This window comes from Marmota flaviventris, chromosome 15, assembly GCF_047511675.1.
Source record: "Marmota flaviventris isolate mMarFla1 chromosome 15, mMarFla1.hap1, whole genome shotgun sequence".
Lineage (NCBI taxonomy): Eukaryota > Metazoa > Chordata > Mammalia > Rodentia > Sciuridae > Marmota > Marmota flaviventris.
The window spans coordinates 44,247,174-44,272,541 of record NC_092512.1 but is presented as its reverse complement, the minus strand read 5'-3'; the positions used below and the strand labels follow the sequence as shown (position 1 = coordinate 44,272,541).

Sequence of the window (25,368 nt, the reverse complement as noted above, 5' to 3'; positions counted from 1 at the left end):
TCCCTGTATTCTCTGTGTTACTTCCCTTCCAAATTGGACACACTGGGTTGATATAAAAATTTTAGAAAAGCCATAATACTGAGATATCATCTAATTTTGAGACTACATATGTACTTTCAAAATTCAGAGTGACCTTTTGAGCTTTCTAAATATATTTTTAATTGTCCATATTTGTAGAATACAGTGTGACATTTCAACACTTGCATACAATGTGTCATGACCAGATCAGGGCAATTGGTATATCCAACATCTCAGACATTTATCATTTCTTTGTATTGGGAACATTCAAACATCTTTATCCTCCTGAGCTATAAACCAACAGAATTTAGGCCTCCTGTCCAACTTCTCCTGTTCACCTATTACCTACTAACCATCATCTTTCCAGTATCCCTGACCTTTGGACTTCCAATATTTTTCTAATTTAAAAAAATATGTGTAATTGTTGCTTTACTCTTGGTAATCATGGGACATGCAGTGTTCACTTCAAAAAATGGTTTTAAGGGTTTTAAAAGGCCAGTAATATATTTTTCTTTTTTTCCCCCCGCATGGAACCACACAGATTATTGCTGCATCTTTTGCTTGTTATTGTACCAATATGGAAAACACATATGGATTAGAAGTAGTTGGTCGTATCCCAAAAGGGTAATGTAGTCTTCTAAAAATATAATGTCTGTCTGCTTCTTGTTTGTTGATAGGGGAAGGGACTTGGGGGGTGGGTGGGTAAGCATTTCTTTTCTTTTTGTATACCTTAAGGGGCAAACTTCTAATTAATGTCCATTACAAAATGATAGAAACAAATACTACATGTGAAGGGAAACAGTCAGTACTCCTAGACTATAAGTTCATACATTACTAAGTACATTGGTACTTACATAGCATTATTTCAGGTAGAAGATTCACATAATATTTATAAAGGTATTACTCAAAAAAGTGGAAGGTATTGAATTTGCCAATTAGAGTTATGCACTGGGGTTTAGTTAACCCTATTACCCCCATCTACATATTCTTATGAATATTTTTATTTTACCTAAATCATTGATACAGGTGGAAAAGTATCTATCTGAAATACCAATCCCACAGGCCTGGGTAGACTTGAATAGTGAGGGAGGCTAGAAGAATAAAAGGGGGATTCCCACCTACCTATAGCCTTCCTCTGGACCCTAAGAGAACTTTTAACAACAGAGGAGGTGGTACACCCCAGAAGGCAGAAGGTCACTCCAAAAATAGGCTGAAAGAAGAGAAGGCATAATGGAGAAAAGGTCTTATGGATTGTTTGCTTTTAATGGGCTGAATATACAAATAAGGGACAAAGTTAGAGTTGTTGGGTCCTCTAAGTTTTTATCTTCCACCCCTCAATTTTGCTTTCTAACTATACTATAATTGAGGAACAGTAGAACAATTCTCAGTGATTAAAAAGACAATTTTAAATATCTCTCTACTTGTCTAGGTGGATAAAGGTTAAGGGTGATTAATTGAATTTATTTCAATTTTCCAAAGTTCTCTTTGCCTTTCTACCCTTGAAAATCAATTTATTCTTTCTTTTTAGGTCAGTTTGTTTATTGGGTATACTAAATTTTCATGAGATAAAAATTCTCATACTTTGGCATAGTAGTAGTTTTTTATGGTACATATATTGATTGGGACAATAATCATACAAATTAATTTGTCTTGAAGGTAAACATTAGTACATTGGGAAGTAAGACACATGTCTCCTCCGTCCCCTCTCATTTTCTTATTTTAAGTGACCTTTCTGGAACCATCTTAAATAATCATAGATTGAACAAGAAAATAGGTGAAGCTAAGATCCAATCCCAACTCAGCCATTCTCTTTATGACTTTAGATGAGTTATCTAATCTTTCTTGAAACGTTCTCTCTTCCATAAAGTGGTTATGATGGTACTTGGTTTGGGGACTTTTGGGAGAATTAAATGAATTAGCTAATAAGAAAGGACCAAAACTCTACTTACATACTAATAATTAAATCAACATGAATTCACTTCCCTTTTTCTTCTGCTTTTACCATAGGGATTTTTTGGATAAGTCTTATAAACGATGATACTTTGATTTAAGTGGTTTTCAAAGTATTATCTGAAAACATTTTCAAATACCCAAGCTGGGTATTATTTGAGAAACATTTTAAGCAATTCTTTGAAACAGAGAACAATTAAGTGTGGCCCTATATTTGGCAGAGTAGATAGAATCTTTCTACATATTTTCTTAACATATGTAAGCTATAGTGAAGTGTTTTGTGAAAGGATTGAGTTAAAAATATAATTAAGATAATTAACTCAATGGCAAATTCAAGAATTAACCCAAGAACTGTAGTTGGCAATAAACTAGTGTTTGCATATAGCTTTGTAGTATCCTTTAAGGGAGGAAATACAATCTCCAATGCCGGTCAAATAAATATTTGGAAAGGTTTGGATGAAAGAACATTCCAGAATTGCTTTTGTTTCTGATACAGGAAATTTTTGTTGAGTCAGTTTCGGTGTAACCTGAATTCCCATGGTGTAAGTGCCAGTTAGATGCATGGAACTGAGCGTGTGGTCTTCCTTACAATTTTGCTTTTTTTGCTAAATAATGTTGAAAATAAAGGACTTTTAAGGGCAAGACTGCTTGGTTTTCTCATGGGTATTTCACGTAAACTTTAGAGTCATTACTATAGTTCCATTCATGGCAAGTTGTTACAGAAATTACATGAAGGTTGGCAACTTCAATTTGCTCTTTCTTTTCACAGAATTCCTCCACCTAGAGCTCCCCCAATGAACATCCTCTCTGCAGTAATCACTGAAGCTTTCGGAGTGGCACTCGTAGGCTACGTGGCCTCACTGGCTCTGGCTCAAGGATCTGCCAAAAAATTCAAATATTCAGTCGATGACAATCAGGTGGAGTGTGTCCTCAGACCATTTTCACCCCATTGTCCTAGTGTTCTATGTACTCTCAGATCCTGAAAATGTTGAACTTAGAAAAACTATAACTTCCCTAAATGTATAACATGAATGGTAGAAAAGAAAACAACAGAAGAAAAATCTCCATCAATCACAGAAAGCTGAAATCTGGCTTTCATTGTTAAGAATATGTAATATATATATTTTTAATACTAGGGATTGAACCCAGGGGTTCTTTTTGAGACAGGGTCTCAGTAAGTTGCTGAGAACCTTGCTAAACTTGTTATCCTCCAGCTTTAACTTCCCCGGTTGCTGGAATTATAGGTATATACTTAAAAATTACAGGTGCCTGACTCAAAAATACTTTTTGTAAAGAGAGAAATACACCTTGATATTCTCTATCATTTGATTTTAGCCAAGAATCCAAACGTATTTATAACTGTGTATTAACTTTTAAAAATTATGGATTTCAAAGTCCGATACTGGTATTGTTCTTAGTAAGACAGTGAAGGATGTGAAGGTCTTTTCTAAGAATACCAAAGAATAAAGATTGGTTATATTTCTGAATATATTTCTGACAGTGAATTGCTTCAAGTTTTGTAGCCCTACAGAGCTGCACAGATCAGAAAAGAAGCTGTGGTGTAGCGGTTATGAATGCTAGACCTGTATATAAATCCCACTTCTGATATTATGTGACCTTACTCCTGTGTCCCAGTTTTTTAATCTTCAGAAAAGAAGATTTATTCATTCTATAGTTGTAAATTGATTTAACTGTGTACCAGATACTGACCTAGGTATGAGGGATACAATGGCTGACAACATAGACCTTGTCTTTCTTCCACTTTTCCCCATGGCTTCCCAGGATCCTTGGGTAGAAGCCTCATTATCATGGCTAACCATCCATATTTTCCTTGAATCCTCTAGCTAATGCTGTTCCTCTGGATATCTGACACAACTGCTTTATTTCAGTGCTTCTCTCTTAGGGAAGGCACCTTTGGTCATCTAAGCTCTTAAACTCCAGATTTCCCTTGGTCTCCACTGCTTTAATTTCCATATTTATCTTTTTTTTTTTTTTTGGTCAATATTCCCTCATTAGAACCACATCTTCTTGAAGGCAGGAATGTTTGTCTGTGTTTGCTGACAACAACAAATGCAGACAAACTGTTAGGAGGCTTTTGCAATAATCCAGGAGAGATGTGATGACTTGGACCAGGATGTAGTGATGAAGGAAATGAGAGTGTCAGGATTCCCGATGACATCCACATGCCAGCTGGTGAAAGAAATGGTGTGGAGAGTCTAGAATAACTCCAAAGCTTTTGGACTAAGCATTTCAAATTTAAGATGGGGAAATCTTAAACCCAATGGTTAGATTTTACCTTACCTGACCTAAAACTGGGAGGACCCAGTTGAGGTGGTAGAAATCTGTCACTCTAGATAGTAAGGTTGATGTACTTGTTAGTCATTAAATGGCAATACTGAACAGCAAGTTGTCTGTAGAGATCTGAAGTTCAAAGAGTGGTTGAAGCTGGAGATCTAAATTTGGGAATTGTCATTGGATAGTTTTGTTTTGGTTTTGGTAGCTAGATATAGCTGAAGAGAAATAAAGAAGTGAAATGATCTAGTATTTGCAATTGGTTAGATAGGAGAAACCACGGTGGAAATTGAGAAGGAAGGATCAGAGAGGCAGGAAGAAACCAGAAAGTATAAGGTCCTAAAAGCCAAGTGAAAGAGGCTTTAAGGAGGAAAAAGCTAGTAACTATGTCAAATGCTCAAGTTTTCGGTCAAGTAAGGTAAAATCTAACCATTGGGTTTAGCATTGTGGAGGTCATTGGTGAACTGATAGGAATAAAAGCCCCATTGTAATGACTTAAAAGAGGAGAAGCTGGCAACAGAGAGAATAAATAAATAGTGTGTCCTTATAAGGTTGTTATGGGATTGAATGAGTAAAGTGCTTAGAACAGTTTCTGGCTCATTGTAAGCACTCAATAAATGTTAGCTATTTTTATTATAATTGTTAAATCCCTCACAACTTGTGGGGGAAAAGAGAAATTGAATACTAACAGGCTTTTGCAATAATTTGTCTCTGACAATTGTACCTGTGGTCTTTAAGAATCCATTGCGATTAAGAACTTATACATTCTCCCATTTTCAATCTTGCAGGAAGTTTTGGCTCATGGCCTCAGCAATGTGATTCCTTCATTTTTCTTCTGCATACCAAGTGCTGCAGCCATGGGGAGAACGGCTGGCCTATATAGCACAGGGGCAAAGACACAGGTAAGGTGATCATTCAGCAGGGACAAAAGAACAAAAGAAGAGTAATAAGGAAACTACTGGGTCTCCACTTCCATTATGAAAGTGTGGGAGTGATAGTGTCTGTAAAGTCCTGAAAGTATTTCCACTTCTTCAAATTTTTTGGAAGTCTCTCCCTTTCCTCCCTCTCTCCCTTTCTCCCTCTTTTCTTATGAACAGCCCTTCTCCAGGCTAAGTGATTCAATAAACAAACTGGAAAATTCTGTACAAATGGAAGCTTTGTTGTTAGCAACCTTTGAAACCAAAGCTCCCTCTAGTGGTCACTCTGATTTTTTTCTATTCATCTAAAAAGTCAAGGTGACTTTTTTTTTTTAATAATTTTGTTCACTTCCTTTAAATAAAATAAAAAAATAAAATCCATTATATGCAAAACCAATCCTGACACTGGTATTCCTGTATATAGAGATGCACAGTGAATGAATGTGGCACAGAAGTATGTGAATATTTTAAGAGAATAATCAATTGCTACTTTTTTTTTTTTTTAAACTCAAAGCAGTTTGGTGTTTATCAGAGGCCTACCAAATACCAAGAATTTGCTGGGTGCTAGCAAGAGGATGATGATGATAGGGAAGATGATGTGTTGTCATTGATAATGGTATTGGTGGAAACAGTAATAGTATATGCCAGGAATTGCATGTCATGTTTTTATATAAGTGAACTCATTTTAATCCTTTAGGCAATTCTAAGAAGGAGGTATAATTTATTGTTCTCAGTTTCTAAATGAGAATGTTGAGAAAAAGAGGATTGGAGTAATTTACCCTGCTCACAGAGTTAGTGAGTAGCAGAGCTGGGATTGGAACACAGATAAATGCACTTCAAACCTTGCTGTCTTAACCACTGTTTCGTGCAAGAGAATCCATGTGTATCTTAATATAAGACATTAGTAATAGCTAATCATTAATAAAACACTTCATGTTTAAAATAGGAATTGAATGAGAATTTATAAATAACTTGTTGCTAATTCAAAGAGGTTTTGGAGGTCTGTCCTACATTAAATGTTTTCTTTGGACTGTAGAAAAACAATTTGAAAAGTATATGGTTTTTGACCTTGAAGGAAAGTGTCAAGAAAAATACACATAAATACATATTAAAACATGACATAAAACTAATAAAACATTTTTTGGAGCACAGGGGAAGCAGCAACCAATTCCAAATGCATTAATTCAGCTTACAAATAATTACCAAAATTCATGAGTTAAGAAGTATACTCCATGGGCTGGGGTTGTGGCTCAGTGGTAGAGTGCTTGCCTAACACATGAGAGGCCCTGGGTTTGATCCTCAGCACCACATAAAAAAATAAATAAATAAATAAATAAATATAAAGGTATTGTGTCCAACTACAACTAAAAAATAAATATTAAAAAAAAGTGCACTCCTCATGCAAACTTTGTTTGCTTGATATCAAGTCATTTGATTGATTTTTTTGGGGGGGAGGTGTGGAGGATGGTTACTGGTGATTGAACTCAGAGGCACTCAACCACTAAACCACATCTGCAGCCCTATTTTGCATTTTTTATTTAGAGACAGGGTCTCACTGAGTTGCTTAGTGCCTTGTTATGTTGCTGAGGCTGGCTTTGTACTCATGATCCTCCTGCCTCAGCTTCCTGAGCCACTGGGATTACAGGCATGTGCCACTGTGCCTGGCTGTTTGATGGATTTTTACATAGTGATTTCAAGTATAATTTCATTGTGTGTTGGCACTAATATTTTTGCAAACTGTACTCTCAAATATTTGTGATCTAAGTTTAGACACTTAAATTTGTAGCATATGTAAAAGTCATCCTTAACTCTGAGAACTGAATGTGAGTATATTAAGTTTCTTCTTTTCATATTCAGGATCAATAAACATAAAGAGTGGTTAAGACATGAGTTCCAGAGCCTGGGCTTGTGACCTGGCTCCACCACATATAGCTGGGTGACTTTGTACAAGTAACTTCACTTCTCTTGTTTAAATGGACTCATCTGTTGAAATAAAATTACAATATCATAAAGATTAAATGTGTTAGCATATGCTTTAATTCAATACCTAACCACCAAATAAATGCTCTTTAAAATGTTAGTGATTATCGCTGATTTTATTATTTTTATTTTTAAAGTAATGAGATATTTCTAGAACCTTTTAAAAAAACACATAATATTAAAACATCCTAGTTTGATTGGGATGCAACAAGATGGTTTTCTGGCCCTGGCTCCCCCTTCAGCTTGCTGAGGGACCTTGACCAAGGTAGCATTCTCATTTGTCACATGGACAGAAAAGGTTAAAACAGAATCCCAGAGGTGTTTCCACTTTGAATATGTGCCTTCTCTGGGGTCTCCTTAGGTATTTACCATACTTTTCTAATTACTATTTTAGTAACCAGAAAACCCTCTGATTAATCTTTGTAACTTTCAACCTCAAATGTCTAAGAGGAAGAATATTTTGAGAAAGCTTGTACTTATTTTAAAATCTGAGTTGGGCATAAATTTGATTAATAGGGCAGGGATAGAAGAATGCCCTTTCTCTTCTCTGTTCTTGAGGCCACATATTTGAATGATTAGAAAACAGAACTTTTCTAAGGAATTTTTATTTAATAGAGATCCCCCCCCACATGGTATCCATCCAACTTCAAAAGAAATGAAAAAAAAAAAAAAAAAAAAACCCTAACAAAACACCAGTTCAGGGAAACAAAGCTTACTAGTAGAATATTTTTATGATTCTCTGCTTTATTGAGATTGTCACAGATCTTTCTAGTAACATACTATAGAAATGATCCCTGAAAGTATAGTCTTGTCACCGATCTTTCTAATAATTTCCATTAAATTGCATAGGGAAAGAATATGATTTAATGTGTATACTAAATTGAGAATGCTTTCCCATGGTAGTCATTTCAGACCTTTAACATTACAACTGTTAAGTTTATGTGGGTATAACTGATAACTGACATGGTTTTAAGGAAGCTCTAGACAAGCCAAATATTAAAAGTTTAGTTCAAAATAGGCTATTTGTGGAAACATTTTTTCTTTGTGACATGATCTCACAAAACAGCCCCTTATATGTCTGTGACTCTCTTCGGAACTAGATTTATAAACAGTAAACTATCCTAGAAGACTTTGATGCCTTTCAATTTTTAGCCTAATGATAACTAGTGATAACTATGTTATATTTGTTAATTGATTTACTAACCGCTTTTATTCTGAAACATTTTCAGTTATCTTTTTAAAATGCAAATATGATCATAATGCTTCTTGCTTGGAACCCATAAAAGGCTTTGCATAAGTTTTTAAATGCAAGTCATATATTTTAGAGAAGCACTCTTCATTAGAAACAGGAGGTTTTTCAGGTAATTTAAATACCTAGCAGCCACACATTAAAAAGTAGAGGAAACTGATAAAATTAATGTTAATACTATAACTTAATTTAGCCGGTATAGTAAAAATATAATTTAACCTGGACTCTATAATAATAATCTATAATAATAATAATAATAATAATAATAATCTAGAACTTATTAACAATATTGTTATATTATTTTCCTTCTGTACTAAGACTTAGAAGCTTGGCATGTATTTTACACTTGCAGCTCATCTTAATATGGATGACCACATTTCAAATGCTCAAGAGCCACATAGAGATGTATTGGTTAGGGAATTTAGGCTCTTCAGTACAAGTAAGCAGAGGGGAAAGCTTTTTAATGTTTTATTCCTATTTAGATTAAAATGTTTGAATAGGAGTAACAAAAGATGGGGTCATTTAATATCAACTGCTGTGGTTAAAGGCCTGGATACATTTCTATTCCCCAGGTATAGAAGAAACCCTTTTTAAAGTGACCCCCTTTAGATGTGACATCCAAAGCACGTGCCTCTAAGAAAGGCCTTTAGCAGAATAAGAAAATCTTGGTGCCGCCTGGACTCATAGCACAAATGAATGCTACATTTCTCCCCCGCTTCCTTCTGATGAATGCTAACTATGGGAGGGGGCTCAGAGTCCCCTGGCTCTCTCCACTGCATGCTTCTCTTCACTTCCAACGGAAGAGATACACGAGTGCTCTTCTGGGACTTGGGGAGGCATCACGGAACCACGAGGGATGCCAGACAGCATCTGCTGCAGAGGCAGCGCAGCCACAACTGAAAACAACAGCTGGTGTGTTGTTCTGCAACACTAGGATTGCCTCTGGGTTCTAATTTGCCAAACGATATTCCCTTAGTCTTTCAAAAAATTTGGCTCATTGCTTGCATCTTCTTGAACACCTTCTTACTCTAGCCTTAGATACCCAGTGTCCTGCCTTTTCTTTCTTTCTACCGTCCATTTCCCCCCACCATCTCTTTCACCATCCTGTTATTTTCCACAAGATTGTGCATGCAGTGAGGTCTCCACCTATCTGCATTGTTTAACTACTACTGAAGAAGGAAATGTCTGGACTGTCCCCTTTCTCCAGTCAAATATATGTATAGTTAAGGATAATGCTAATGCCTGTTTTCTTTGTAAGTAACATGTAACATATATCTTACTTAAGAATGACATAAGAAGAAAATAGAGATTTTATTTCACTAACTTCTATGCAGAATTAAATATGACTGGTGATAATTTTAAAATAAAAAAATCTCTGGGCATTTAATATGACATGGAGAGTCGAACAGTATACCTGGGCACTGGTTGCCCTGTGGATAATTAAGGGTGTGAATGCATATCATTACTAATTACAGTCTAGGTCTGAAACTTATTAAGAAGGAACTACTTCGGTTTTGTTTCTTTTTGAAGATTAAAAACCAAAAAGAAAGTTAATATTATTTAGAGAAGAGCTTAAATGTAGTTGTGTTTCATTCTTTTCAAGTAGAATTATTTAGGTTGCAAGTTCTATAAAAATTTTTACTATATTGTTATGTGTATAATATAATATATATATATATTATATTATACACATAACTATATAGTTATGTGTATAATTTTATATAGTTTTTTGTATATATATTGTATATATATGTGTATAATTTTATATAGATATATATTTTATATAATTTTATATAGTTATGTGTATAATATATATATTATACACATAACAATATAGTAAAAATTCATATATATATGAATCTTAAAATACATTTGGGTTTTTACTCAACAGTAATTTTTAGCATATTGTTATATATATACAAAACATTTTATATATATTTTTATATATAATAATTTTTTGTTATATATAACAAATTTTTAGTATATTGTTATATAATACACACACACACACACACACATATATATATATATATACATATATATATATATCTTAAAATACATTTGAATTTTTACTTAACAGTGTGGCTTTGCAAATCTTAGCTTGTTTTTTAAAGCAAAAACTTGAGAGAACTGCCTCACTTTGAACACTACTGCACACAGCTGCAGGCCACTGTGTGTTTGCAAACTCTCCATTACTAAATCAAATGCTCCACTTTACAATCAGAGCCAATGTTTAATATTAGAACTATGATGCATGTCCTACTTTGACTCAAGGAGAAAAGACAAGTTATTAATATAGGAAAACAAAACACAAAAGTAAACAAATCTTTAGAAATCACTTGACACATGTATGTATTTATATTAAGATTATTATCAACATTTAAAACTCTTAAAAATAAGATTGTCACCTCATCTTCTCTTCTTTTAACTGCCATTTTATTCTTTTAAGGAGAGAGAGAGAAAAAAAAATTATCTTGCCCATTTTCTAAAGTTTCTTAATCTCAATCTCATTTTGTGCTCTGCAGTGTCCCCACCTTCCCACTGAACACACAGAGTCCAATCATCAACTCTTATTGGCAGGAGGCAGAAAAACTATCAATATATAGAGTTGTGCCAAAATGTACTTGGCTTTTAGGGATCCCAATTCAGTACATATTTATATTGCCTGTGGGCTTTTTTAACTCCCTGTGTCTATGACCTTGGAGACGTCTTGTTGCCCCTCTGACTCAGATCCTTTCAAGCAATTTGTCCAAATTAAGTTCATTCCAGCCCCTAAGAAGGAAGGTTTTGGTTTCAGGTATGCGGTAAGCATAGGAGTAAAAAGTCCTACAAAAAGGATACATGTCGTTGTTTTGTGTCTTGAAACAAACCTTAGCAGTTAGTGTTGTTTCCTTTCCACAAGAACGTAGATTTACTCAGTCACTGAGCTGCTTTCTGAATGGATCTGTGGTCTGCACTTCAACACCTAGATCTTTCTAGGCCAAAGGAATTACAGGTATCATATTTTATTGTTTAAGAAATTCTTACCACATAAAACCACCAATTACTCCTAAATGGTCAGTTTGATGTACTATTTAATCTCTTTTATGGACAATCATTTAAAGCCTAATGACTCATTTCCATGTAAGAATTATTTTTCCCCTTTATACCCACTGTGATGTGTTAGTGAGTAGTTCTATTAAATATGAGAGGACAAACTTCCTCAGCTTCTGCCAACATGGAAAGGCCTGTTCTAAGTTCTGTTTGAGAGGTTGTTTAGCTGAATAATTGACGGGGCACTTGCCCACAACCACCGTCCCTCTATGTCCCACCATATATCCCCTTTAATAGCACCAGGTTCAGGCCAGAAATGAGGCTATACTAAATCTGGGTGTGCACACATGTGTGCAAAGAGTTATGACAGATTCCTTCTTCAAATCATGTTTATAGGTACATTTAGCCATAATAAAATTCATCCTTTTTAGTTGTATAGCTCATTTAATTTAGACAAGTATGTTGTATAACCACAAATACAATCAAGATATATAATATTTTCATCACAACAAACAGTTTCTCCTATTCTTTTATAGTTAATTCTCTGCTTCCACCCATCCTTGGAATCCTATAATTTTTCTTTTTTTTCAGAATGTCTGAGATAAAGGATCTTCTAGAATTTTTATTATTTACTTAACATTAAATTTTTATTATTATAATTATTAGAACAAATTTCACCGTGGCATTACCATACATGCATGTATCTTATCATCTTTATGTCCAACTTCTTTTTCCCGCTTAATGATTTGAATTTCATCTATGTTCTTTTTATTGCTGAGGAGTACTCCATCATATAGCTATGCCACAATTTATTCAACGAAGGTGGACATTGCAGTTATTTACATATTATATGGTGTTTATGAGCAAAGTTTCTAACAAATATTTATATATAGACATCACATAGGCACATTCTTTCATTTCTCTTAGGCAGCCTTAAGTCTATGGTTATGCTTATGCATAAAGTCATAAGGAACTGTCAAACTGTTTTCAAAGTGACTGTATCATTGCACTCCCACCAGCAATGCCAGAGACCTCCAATGGTTGTATGTCGCTGCCAGCCCTTGAAATCAATTATTTTTAATTTAAGCCATTCTGATAAGTCGAAATTTCCTCAATGGCTCCATAATGATATTCCGGGCATCTCTGTGGTCTGTGAGAGTTGATTTGCTCCTATTAGCACAACAGTATGGCCAAGTGTTTATATGAAATCATGTGAAGTCAGGTTCTCCCTCCAGCAGAGCTCAGCTCCAGGGGTCAGGTGCTTTGAATTGCCTTTTGCCAGGCTCAGTGGGTTAGAACACTATACATTTCAGGATTATTCAGTCTGTTTCATTGCTCCTATAATCTCATAGAACCATTTCATATAGAGACCCTACTAACAAGAACTCCAGAGAGAAAGTGTTTCAGTGGAGATTTGTCATCAGCACAGAAGAACCCTAAGCTGCGTTTCAGTGATTATCTACACAACCCTGTATGAATAAGGAGGGGGGAGTCGGGCTAAACCACAACAGGCTAAAGGTCTTTTCCTGGAATGTCACTTTTCCTATTCCACAGCAGCAAACCACGGCTGTGATGTGCCGTAAACATTGATGGTGTCCTATTTCTTTGTGTGGAATTGCTTTTCTCTCATCACTGACTTAATTTGATTGCACCAGTTTGTCACCTGTCATGTTTAGCTTCTTCTGACTGCAAAACATAATGACAGTCTATGCAATTTAACAATGATGGACCTACATTTTGCGTCTTCTAATCAAGATGAACTAAGAATTTGTCACTCTCATCCACAAATTTGGAATAAAAAAAAAAAGTTCAAGAATTTCTTCTTTTCTTTCCTGTCTTGTGTTTTACAGGTGGCCTGTCTAATATCTTGCATTTTCGTCCTTATAGTCATCTATGCAATCGGACCTTTGCTGTACTGGCTGCCCATGGTACCGTAATGTTTTTCTCTCTCTACCGTTTACTTTTAATGACAATCATTGTGAATACATTTCTAGGAAGTCAAATCAATAATCCTAAATCTGAAAATCGTCTCACATAAGTAAAGATAAATGGAGGGGAGGGGTGCAAAGATACTACATTTGATGAGGTAAGGATAGCACCAAGGGAGAGTACCATGTCTGTTTTCTTTTTATACACACACACACACACACACACTTAGTTGTAGATGAACACGATACCGATACCTTTATTTACTTATTTATGTGGTGCTGGGGATCAAACCCAGTGCCTCACACGTGCTAGGCAAGCACTCTACCATTGAGCCACAGCCCCACTGTGACTGTCTTCTAATTCTTCAGCTCACATATAAAAATGGCACTCTGGAACTAGTTCTTTTGTGCTCATCTGGAAGGTGGAACAAGAAATACTCTGCTGTACAAAAAGTAGAGTTTGGAAGAATTTTATAAGAAATTTGTTTAAAAAAAAATTGTGCTGGGGCAAGGAAGAAGGATCTAGAATACATGGTCCCACCCTTGATACATCCTTTATACTAAGTGGCTCAGAACATTAGAACCAGTAGTTCCTCTTGCTCTTTATAAGCCTGAGGTACCAAAGTGACTCAAGTTAAGATGCTGGGCTAAAAAGAGCCAGTCTCCACCCTTTGTTGCTCTAATTCTTCTCTTGTGCAGTGAAGATAAATATTTCCATGGAATGATCTTCCAATAATCGAGTTCCCTTTTCAAGAGAGTTATAAACATCCTCTGGCAAAATCAAATAATTGAGATTCAATACAATTATAAAGAAATGAATAATATAAATAATAATATAAAAATAATATAGTTTTGCAACCAGCACATTTCAAACAAGTTACACTGTGTAATTATGAAGGGACATACTATTCATCCTTATCATTCACTGCTTTTCCTTCCTTTTTTTCTACCTTGGGATGTGGATTTGCAGAAGTTTTTGTCCTGTGATTTTCCTAGAATTGATATTATATTTCTAAAGTACAAAAATAAATTAGTTCTAAACAAAACAAGTATTACTTTAGTCTTCTAATTGGTGACGGCTTCTCCATAGTAATTTCTTTTAAAAACAAAAAAATAAAAAATACGGTGGTCCTTTTAATTTCTGACTAAAATCTTTATCTTGATTTTTACTGGCTTATTTTTGTTTGCAGTGTGTTCTTGCAAGTATTATTGTTGTGGGGCTGAAGGGAATGCTAATACAATTCCGGGACTTAAAAAAATATTGGAATGTGGATAAGATCGATTGGGTAAGTAGAAATTTTACCCTAAATTTTCTTCTTTGGTTTAAGCACATTACTAAATAAGCTTTAATAGTTTTATTTGCAGAAAACAGATTTAGGCTTTTAAGACTTGTGTACTTTATGAACTACCAGTTATTGTTTTAAAAATCTTAATAAAAGCATTAAAATAGAAATTGTTTTCATAAGAGACAGAAATGGAATTTTGTCAGATCTGTGTATAGTTTGAGAACTTTTAAAGAAATGCTAACTAGCCAAGCATGGTGTCACATGACTCTAATCCTAGAGGCTCAGGAGGCTGAGACAGGAGGATCATGAGTTCAAGGGTAGCCTCAGCAATGATGAGATGCTAAGCAATTCAGTAAGACCCTGCCTCTAAATAAAATACAATAGGGCTGGGGATGTAGCTCATTGGTTGAGTGCCCCTGAGTTCCATCCCGGGTACCAAAAAAAAAAATGCTAACTAATTTGAGTGTATTGGGGATGTCCAGTTTACATTATGAACTGATTCTGGAAACTAGGCTCATCAGGAAGGTACACACCAATAGAGATATGATGATTTATAATGTGCATGTAAAACTAGCATTAATTACTCTGAATGTATGCTATGTGGAGATAGGGTGAATGGCTTTATGGTGATCACATTCATTCTAAATACATGAATATCTTGAATGAATTACACTGACAAGAGTGTTATGTTAATAGGCTATTGCTGAGAACAGATTAAAGTATACTGAACAATGATGAAGTGTGGTTTCAATGAACAGAAATGTTTAGCATACTTACATTTTAGAGAAACCTGTCTGTATATGGGCATCCAAATCCTCTCCATATAGGAGAAGTAATTCATGAATACCCTTCTCTTTATATGGTATTGATCATATTGAAATGTCATGATCTATGTATTTCTACTCCTTCAGATTCATTGTTCTGTGAGCCTTAGGGGATTGTTTTTTCTAATACCTACTTATACCTACTTTCATAATAACGAGGTGCAGTATTACTGAGTTTCTACCAAAGTATGATGCTGAGTGCCATGAGCAATGTAGAGATGAGCTACCAGTCTTTCCCAGATGCTTATGGTTCAGGAAGCAAACACAGAAACACCTGGAAATACAAGTGAAAGCTTGGTGCAGGGGAAAAGTGGAGGCAGAAGCACTCATTTGTACTGGTTAATACGAAGGGCTCTCACAGCAGAGCTGAAATATGAATGGAGATTACAGGCCAAGAGGACAATTAACGAGGCTGAGTGAGGATCATGACTTTTTTTTTATTAGTTGTTGATGGACCTTTATTTATTTATAAGTGGTCCTGAGAATGGAACCCAGTGCCTCACATATGCTAGGCAAGCGCTCTACCACTGAGCCACAACCACAGCCCAACATTTTTTTAAATTTTAAAGGTGGTTTATATGAAATCACTCATGGGGAAAAATAAATAAGAAGATGCAAACTTATTCAACAAGCTACTGGATAACCCTGTGAGAAAGGTATTTCTAAGGAGCTTATTAATCATATTGGAAGGAAACATGTTTCCATATTGCAGGGGACAGGAGATATCAGAGAAGGCTTCTTTTCAGAAGTGATTTCTAGGTGGAGATTTGAAGAATGAGTCCATTTTATCTGGGGAAGAGAGAAAGAGACCAATCTGTGCAAAGATACAGGAATGAGCGTGAGCATGTTTGAATCTCCATATCAAGGTGTTCAGCGTGGATGGGACATGCAGTGTGAATCTGCATGTAATGAAAAATGAGGCTGTAAAGTTAAGAATGTATTGGATTGTGAAAGACCACTTTTAGATTTCATTCTGGAGACAGTGAAGTATCACAGAATGGTGAAGTAGATACAAGATTAATAAGTTTTATGTATTAAAAAGATCATTTGAGTAATTTTAGGGAAATGAATCATACTGAAAGAGAATAACACAATTAGAGCACTGCCCTAGTAATTCAGGCAAATGAGGAAGGCCTAGACCAAGGCTGAGATCATGAAGTTCAAGACAAGATAGATTTGAAAAATACTTAAAAGACTGAAATAGTTAGTCTTTACCACCAGTTCATCCTATAAAGTAGATCCGTCTAGAATGACGTCTAAGACTCTAGATAGGAACATCAATGGAAGAAGACACTATCATTCATGGAGTTATAGAAAATATAGAATTTTATTGTTTAAAAACATGTAAATTGGTTACCTTTTATCTTTAAATAATATAGGTTCTCATTTCTGAGTTATTCATTTCACCTCTTTGTTTTCTGTATGTCATCACTAAATAGTTTTCCTAAAAGGGTTCATGTGTTTTGTATTCGAAGTTATTACATTTTAAAAATATTGACCTGTTCAGGTCCTTGGCCCATTTGTTGATTGGGTTGTTTGTTCTCTTATTGTCTAATTTTTTGAGTTCTGGATATTAGGGCTCTATCTGAAGTGTGAGGAGTAAAGATTTGTTCCCAGGATGTAGGCTCTCTATTTACCTCTCTTATTGTTTCTTTTGCTGAGAAAAAACTTTTTAGTTTGAGTAAGTCCCATTTGTTGATTCTAGTATTAACTTTTGTGCTATGGGTGTCCTATTGAGGAATTTGGAGCCCGACCCCACAGTATGTAGATCGTAGCCAACTTTTTCTTCTGTCAGACGGCGCGTCTCTGATTTGATATCAAGCTCCTTGATCCATTTTGAATTCACTTTTGTGCATGGCGAGAGAAAGGGATTCAGTTTCATTTTGTTGCATATGGATTTCCAGTTTTCCCAGCACCATTTGTTGAAGATGCTATCCTTCCTCCATTGCATGCTTTTAGCCCCTTTATCAAATATAAGATAGTTGTAGTTTTGTGGATTGGTTTCTGTGTCCTCTATTCTGTACCATTGGTCCACCCGCCTGTTTTGGTACCAGTACCATGCTGTTTTTGTTACTATTGCTCTGTAGTATAGTTTGAAGTCTGGTATCGCTATACCGCCTGATTCACACTTCCTGCTTAGCATTGTTTTTGCTATTCTGGGTCGTTTATTTTTCCATATGAATTTCATGATTGCTTTCTCTATTTCTACAAGAAATGTCGTTGGGATTTTGATTGGCATTGCATTAAACCTATAGAGAACTTTTGGTAATATTGCCATTTTGATGATGTTAGTTCTGCCTATCCATGAACAGGGTATATTTTTCCATCTTCTAAGATCTTCTTCTATTTCTCTCTTTAGGGTTCTGTAGTTTTCATTGTATAAGTCTTTCACCTCTTTTGTTAGGTTGATTCCCAAGTATTTTATTTTTTTTGAAGATATTGTGAATAGAGTCGTTGTCCTCATTTCCATTTCAGAGGATTTGTCACTGATATACAGGAATGCCTTTGATTTATGCGTGTTGATTTTATATCCTGCCACTTTGCTGAATTCATTTATTAGCTCTAATAGTTTCTTTGTTGACCCTTTTGGGTCTGCTAGGTATAGAATCATGTCATCTGCAAATAGTGATAATTTAAGTTCTTCTTTTCCTATTTTGATGCCTTTAATTTCTTTCATCTGTCTAATTGCTCTGGCCAGTGTTTCGAGAACTATGTTGAACAGAAGTGGTGAGAGAGGGCATCCCTAAGATACCATCTCACTCCAGTTAGATTGGCAGCCATTATGAAGTCAAACAACAACAAGTGCTGGCGAGGATGTGGGGAAAAGGGTACACTTGTACATTGCTGGTGGGACTGCAAATTGGTGCAGCCAATTTGGAAAGCAGTATGGAGATTTCTTGGAAAGCTGGGAATGGAGCCACCATTTGACCCAGCTATTCCCCTTCTCGGTCTATTCCCTAAAGACCTAAAAAGAGCATGCTACAGGGACACTGCTACATCGATGTTCATAGCAGCACAAGCTAGCCAATCCCTAAAAAACAAATGGCAAATGTCTTCTTTGATATAAGGAGAGTAACTAAGAACAGAGTAGGGTCGAAGAGCATGAGAAGAAGATTAACATTAAACAGGGATGAGAGGTGGGAGGGAAAGGGAGAGAGAAGGGAAATTGCATGGAAATGGAAGGAGACCCTCAGAGTTATACAAAAGTACATACAAGAGGAAGTGAGGGGAAAGGGAAAAATAATACAAGGGGGACAAATGAATGTCAGTAGAGGGGGCAGAGAGAGAAGAGGGGAGGGGAGGGGAGGGAAGGGGGGATAGTAGAGGATAGGAAAGGCAGCAGAACACAACAGACACTAGTATGGCAATATGTAAATCAATGGATGTGTAACTGATGTGATTCTGCAATCTGTATATGGGGTAAAAATGGGAGTTCATAACCCACTTGAATCAAAGTGTGAAATATGATATATCAAGAAATATGTAATGTTTTGAACAGCCAACAATAAAAAATTTAAAAAAAATAAATAAATAAAAATATTGACCTTTTTCACAAATACTAAAATGTAGTTTTGGGCTGAGTTTAAAATGCTTTCTTTTAGAACTTTTTAGACTTGGCATTATCTTTAGACATTGAATAATAACATAGAGAAATAGAAGTAAACATAATAGTTGTTATTTTATGCAACTTTGTTTTTTTCTAAATTAATACACAATGAAGGTCATTCTTTCTGCTCACAAAATTTGGTGATGTTATCAGAATATTTCTGTGGTTAATGCTCCAGTATCAAATTTCTATGAGCACCACATATCCTTTTGATCTCAGAAACAAAAAGAAATCTCAAATTTCTATGAGCATTATGTATATTTTGATCTCAGAATCAATAATTATTTATAAAATTTTTCTTCTAATGTATCTTTGGAGATTTTTTTCAAATTTATTTGTTCTGTCTTCCTAAAAAATATTGTATTTGTTGATTTTGCTTTTTCTTTTTTCATGTCTCTGTATTTTCCCATGACTCCTTCCCCACCCCCTGGTGTGGTTTCTTTATTTATTGCATTTATTATAATTCTGATTATGAATTTCTAGTTGTGATTATTCTGTTTTCTACTTTTAAATATTTTTTTATATCGCCAATATTTTATTTCTACTCAACTTCTTTCCTAAATTCTTCCAGCATGTTTTTTTATCTCCTTTAACAAAGTTTTTCTCTTTGTTAAATAAAGTATTTCTTTCATATTTCATATCTTTTCAAAATTTTTTTTCCTGAGATTCTGATTACATATTCAGACCTATCCTTTGTCTTTGCTTCATGTTTTCATTTTCTCTTTTCTATGAGTAGTTACCTTGATGATTAGGAATATGCATTTTTTAAGTGAACTTAAATATTTACTAAAAAAATTACATGGGAATTGCAGGAGATAGGAATGGTTTTAGGCATATCATTTTAATACACGTCCCCAGTTAAAGCAAAATCTCAGAAATCACAGGTTCTCTTGCAACCTGACACTTGTCTCCTTTTCATACTTCAGGTTGCTTCATCTCTAAGTCTTCTTTGGTCAGGAATCTAGGTTGTGATACAAATGGCTAGGTTGTGACACTGCCAATGCAGTCATACTGTATCATGTAAAACTCCATGGGTACATTCCTTGCTTCTCTGGTGGCTCAACCTTCCCTGTAGAACTTAGAAGCTCTTGCCTCTTGAAGTTTTTATCAAGATTATCACACAGGATTCCCAGGATTCCAGTGGTTAGGCAAACATTTAAAATTGATTGAACTCTGAGAAAAATAAATGTGTTGCCTTCTAGTATCCTCATTGATTATTATCCAGATTTCACAGTATTTGACAGATTTGTATCTTATTTTGTAGTTAACGATTGTGAACATGTTTTTTTTAGATTGAAGTTGATTTTTTTCCCTTTATAGGTTGTATTTGATTTATTTTAATATAAAGGAGTAGAGTACAGAAATATTTAATATACTATCTACATATGATATCCAAATGTATACTTAGGTAATTCTGGCAGCTGTATGATAAATAGTTTATAATGCAGATAACAAAAATCGTTGTCAGATAATTGGAGTTGTCAGAACAGTCTAGGGAAGGGACAGTAAGGTGTAAACTAGGCATCATTAATAAATTGAAAAAGGGTGTGGTTATAGATATTTTTGATTAATAATTGATAAGGCTTGGGAAATGATTTGACAAGTAGATGAAAGAAGAGAGAGTAAAATGTTTCTAATTATAGTGTGTTGAAGAATATTACTATTCTAACTGAAGGATAACATTGGAGGAAGGGGAGATTTGGGTATGAAGTTAATGCATTTGCATTAATGAATTGTTGACTTTGAAGGTGTTTTATAATAATTTGTAAAATGGCTTAAGAGCTTAAAATTGGTAATATACTGCTTGGACATGATTATTGAAAAGTTAGAGTGAGAACATGTGGTATAGGCAAGGAGTGAGATTGAGAAACTTGACATGGGTATACCGGATGGATGCATGATGATTCAATGGGACATTAGATTAGCTTGATAATAGATGAATATTTCTTATCTGCTAAGGAATTCAACAGCAAAAAGCCATGGATTATTGGGGTATAATGTTGATACAACATTTGGAGCAACAAAATATTGCCTAGACTTTTGTGGATCTAAGCTATATTACTCAGTAAACATAACATATCTAGATTATTCAATAGATAGAATATGCCTACAGTATAGTGGAAGAATAATTACCAAAAATTGTCTGTGTGTGTGTGTATGTATGTGTAAAATAATTTGAAGGTTTAAAGGCTAAAAAGTCATGTAAGTAGTTATCACATGAAAAATCAGAAACATTTTTAATTTTTCACTTTTTTTTTTTACAGTTCAATATAGTTTCTATTTTGAGTTGTAGGTCAGAACCCTCTTTGAAGTAATAAAGAATCTAAATGGAGGTTTTACTCAGGGATTCAGAACAGAGTTTGAATAGCTAAACAGATCTATCAAAATTTAATGGTATGAATTTGTCACCAAAACAGATAGTAAAATAGATAGGTCAGGGAAAGGTGAGTTGACCCATTCATTGTTAAATTGTGCTTTACACTGATGGATATTCTATTAGAAGCAAGACTTTATGTGTTCTCTATTTAAGCTTAACCTGGGGGTAAGTTTGTATTTAAGGGCTGTGGATTTCACAAATGATGAAAAAAAATAAAAGGGACCCAAGAGCTAATCAATATATAATAACTGTGATAACCAACATTTGGGTCTTTAACAGGAAGTGTTATAGAAAACTGTTGAGACAAGTTCTAATAGAACTATTTACTGATCTATGTTATTAATTTCCATTTGTTATATTTAAAGTTGCAAATGTAGCCACAGGGGGAAAAAGAAGCATTTGAAGAGCTTGACTTATAATAGATGGTGTTGTGGGAGGGCAAATATGCTTTAAAAACAGAACCAGATGGCACCAAAATTTTTGGTTGCTCTGATGAGTCCTGGCCTCCAGGATTTGTGGTTTTTTAAGTGGCAGGGTCCAGCATCCTTAGTTGCCCATGCCATTTTGAATCATGGAGGCTGGCCAGGAGGAACTGGATTCTTAAACTCTTGGTGAGGTCTTGTTCTGCCACACTCAAGCAGGTTCATTTAGTGTTCAAGGTTGAGTAAGACTCAGAGTCCTCACAGGAAGTTGCAAGAATGATTAAAAACTTAGTCTTGTATATGATTGAGTACAATGTAATACATTAGAAAAAGGAAAAAAAAAACACTACACAAATAGAAGACTCATATGACTGCCAATTCATCTCAATAAAGGAAAATCATCTCAGTGTCCTAACCTAAGAGATGACAGGTTGTGAATGAGCTAAGTCCTAACTCAGCATTGCCATTTATAGGAGATGGAGCCTATGTGTGAATTGTCTTAAAATATATTTTCTCTTACTCCAGAATGCTTGTCTTTAATATCAAAAGGAATTTTACAGATAAAAATCTCTCCATTTGCTTCTAAAGGCTTAGCTTTTCAAAACAGTCTGTTTTTGAGAATCATACAAGCTCAGTGTAGATAAGTAATATAGACACAGAAAAAACATTTTCAATAAAAATTACCTTTAGAAATGTTTGTTTCAAATGTGTCTGAAAAAAAAGAACTATAACTTCCCTCTCCCAAGATCTTATGCTGTTTTCAGATTACAGAGTAGTTTTTACCTTTTTTTTTGTTTATGTATGAATAGAATTAAATTACGTTTTGAAGTAAACATTGGGACAGAGGAAATCAACTGAAAATTTTATATATAATCAGAGTGGTATAGTTGTTTGGGAGAAAAGAAAGTGAAAATTTTGTCAGTTTACTAATTGATGGATGCAGGATTTTGTATTTAGAACTATAATCTTCTGGATTTCACAAATTATTCTTCCCTTAAAGATTTTATTTTCAGCACAAAGCTTAGAAAAGCCAACTATACTACAATATCTTGTTGCAATTATAAGTTCAGGTGTGGACAATAGGTATAGTAACTTTTGAAATACCATCTAAAATAGAATTAGTTTCTTGCAACTTTTTGTAATATTCCCAAGAACTATGTTGTCCCTGGTTTTTTTTTTTTGTTGTTTGTTTGTTTTAGCTTTTACAACAAGTGGCCCTTATAGATAAAATTGTAATGATCTTAATAGTAGTTGGTCTAAAAGTAGAATTGGCAGTGTTGCTTGATTCAATCACTTAAACACTAGGCTTTGAAAGTCTTATGTGACAATAAACTATATTGGTAATTTTATAGTAATCCTTGAAAACAGAATATTTTTGAGAAAGACAAAAATCTGCAAACAATTACTTGTGATATTGTTACATTACATGAGGAAGCAATAGGAAATTATGGCATGTATCTAACAACACACACATTGATCAACTATTTACAGATCTTCAAAACAGTGATTGCTGGAGATTGAACTAAGGTTTGGCAGTGCCTGGAAATAAAAGAAGGAAACTTTCCCCACTTCTACTGCCACTGAGAGTCTGGTGGAGCCGGGATTTGCTTCTGTGTTCCTGGGCTTCTGTTTACCACTTCATAAATGATATCTACTTTCTGAGAGATTTGGTCACAGGAATATTGTAGATTAAGATTGGTGAGGGATTTAGAAATCACAAGAAAGATGAGAACACCAAAGAACCTACACCTTCTGTTTTCTATTGCTCTTTCAGGGTATATGGGTCAGTACATATGTCTTTACAATATGCTTTGCTGCCAATGTGGGACTGCTGTTTGGTGTTGTCTGTACCATAGCTATAGTGATAGGACGCTTCCCAAGGTAAGATCTTATGTAAATACTGTTTCTTCTTAATCAGCTGCAAAGTATGTGGTGTTGTTACAGAAAACTGTTGAGACAGATTCTAATAGAACTATTTACTGATCTATGTAATTAATTCCCATTTGTTTATTTCTGTATATCATTTACTACTAGAGTCTCATGTTTTACCTGTTAAAAGTGAATTAAAGATAAAGAGATAAGAATATTTTGTTGATACATTTTATATGTATAATATATAATATTAGTGAAGAAGAATATCAAAATTTTAAGCTAGTATGTAGTCAGCTTTCTATTGCTATAACAAATACTTGGGATCAAATGAACTTAAAGGGAAAAAAAGGTTTATTTTGGCTCATGGTTTCAAAGGGTTCAGTCCACGGTTGCATGGTTGCATGGCTTTGGACCTGTGTTAAGGCAGGATATCATGGTGGAGAGACTGTGGTGGAGCAAACTGCACATTTCATGATTATCAGAAAGGAAAGAGAGAGAGAGAGGAAATGAATGAAGTCCAATGCTCCTCCTCCACTTTTTTGGTACTAGAGATTGAACTCAGTGGTGCTTAACCAGTGAGACACTTCCCTAACCCATACACACACACACACACACACACACACACACACACATATATATATATATATATATATATATATATATATAGAGAGAGAGAGAGAGAGAGAGAGAGAGAGAGAGAGAGAGAGAGAAAGGCCCTTGCTGAGTGGTTCAGAACCTTGCTAAGTTGCTGAGGCTGGCTTTGAACTCATGATCCTCCTGCCTCAGCCTCCCAAGCTGCTGGGATTCCAGGTATGCACCCCCACACTTGGCCCAATATCTGCTCTGAGGACATGCTACCAATGGTCTAATTTCACCCCACTCTTAAAGTTTCTACCACCTCCCATAGTGACACAGGATATTAACCAAGCCTTGGGAGCACATTTCAGATCCAAACTGTAGAAATATATAAAATATATTAAAATAAATATACCTTAGCCATGTACTCTCTCAGAGATTTTTTTAAATTATGTGAAGGGATATAGTATCCAATGAGACACAACCATGTAGCAGCAGTAATCACTTGGAAAATTAAGTAACTATAAATTTCTGGATAATTTATTGAGGAACACACTTCCTTTTTGTATATCTACTGAACATCTATAAATTATTTCCCCTATTTTGATCAATTCCCTTTTCTGATTTCTCAGTAGCCATCTGAAAATGCTTCTCTTCACTTCTCATCCTTCTTTTGAAATGTGTATTATATTCCTAAAAATGTGTTTAGAGACTCTCGATAGACTCCATCTTTATAGAATCTGTATCTACAGTTCATTATTATCTGAATTGTCTTGCCACTGATTCCCCCTTTCCTTTATTTCCTCCACAAACAAGATTTTATCAAATACTGCATGCTTTCTCATCTTTTCTCTTTTATAATTCTTTACCAATCCACCTCTTACAGCTTGGAGATATGGGGCTCTGGGAACCCAAATGAGGTAAATTTCATTTATTAATCTCTAGTTAGATGTCTATATTGTTACTCTATTTTCAAATATCCCAGAGATACATAGATTTACCAATGTCTTGTGAAGAAAATGGGTTATAGGATCTAA

The 25,368-nt window shown here is 34.8% G+C and overlaps 1 protein-coding gene and 1 pseudogene across 1 annotated transcript in view; one reads left to right on the top strand and one right to left on the bottom strand.

Moving 5' to 3' along the window:
* Window positions 1-25,368, top strand: part of Slc26a7 (solute carrier family 26 member 7) — a 108,131-nt gene that overhangs the window by 62,011 nt on the left and 20,752 nt on the right. Inside the window, exons 7-12 of the mRNA XM_027952229.2 lie at window positions 560-642; window positions 2,738-2,885; window positions 5,049-5,162; window positions 13,290-13,367; window positions 14,558-14,653; window positions 23,658-23,764. Coding sequence (XP_027808030.1) covers window positions 560-642; window positions 2,738-2,885; window positions 5,049-5,162; window positions 13,290-13,367; window positions 14,558-14,653; window positions 23,658-23,764 — 626 coding nt within the window. The remainder of the gene's footprint in view (window positions 1-559; window positions 643-2,737; window positions 2,886-5,048; window positions 5,163-13,289; window positions 13,368-14,557; window positions 14,654-23,657; window positions 23,765-25,368) is intronic.
* Window positions 7,892-7,967, bottom strand: LOC114106442 (small nucleolar RNA U3; annotated as a pseudogene).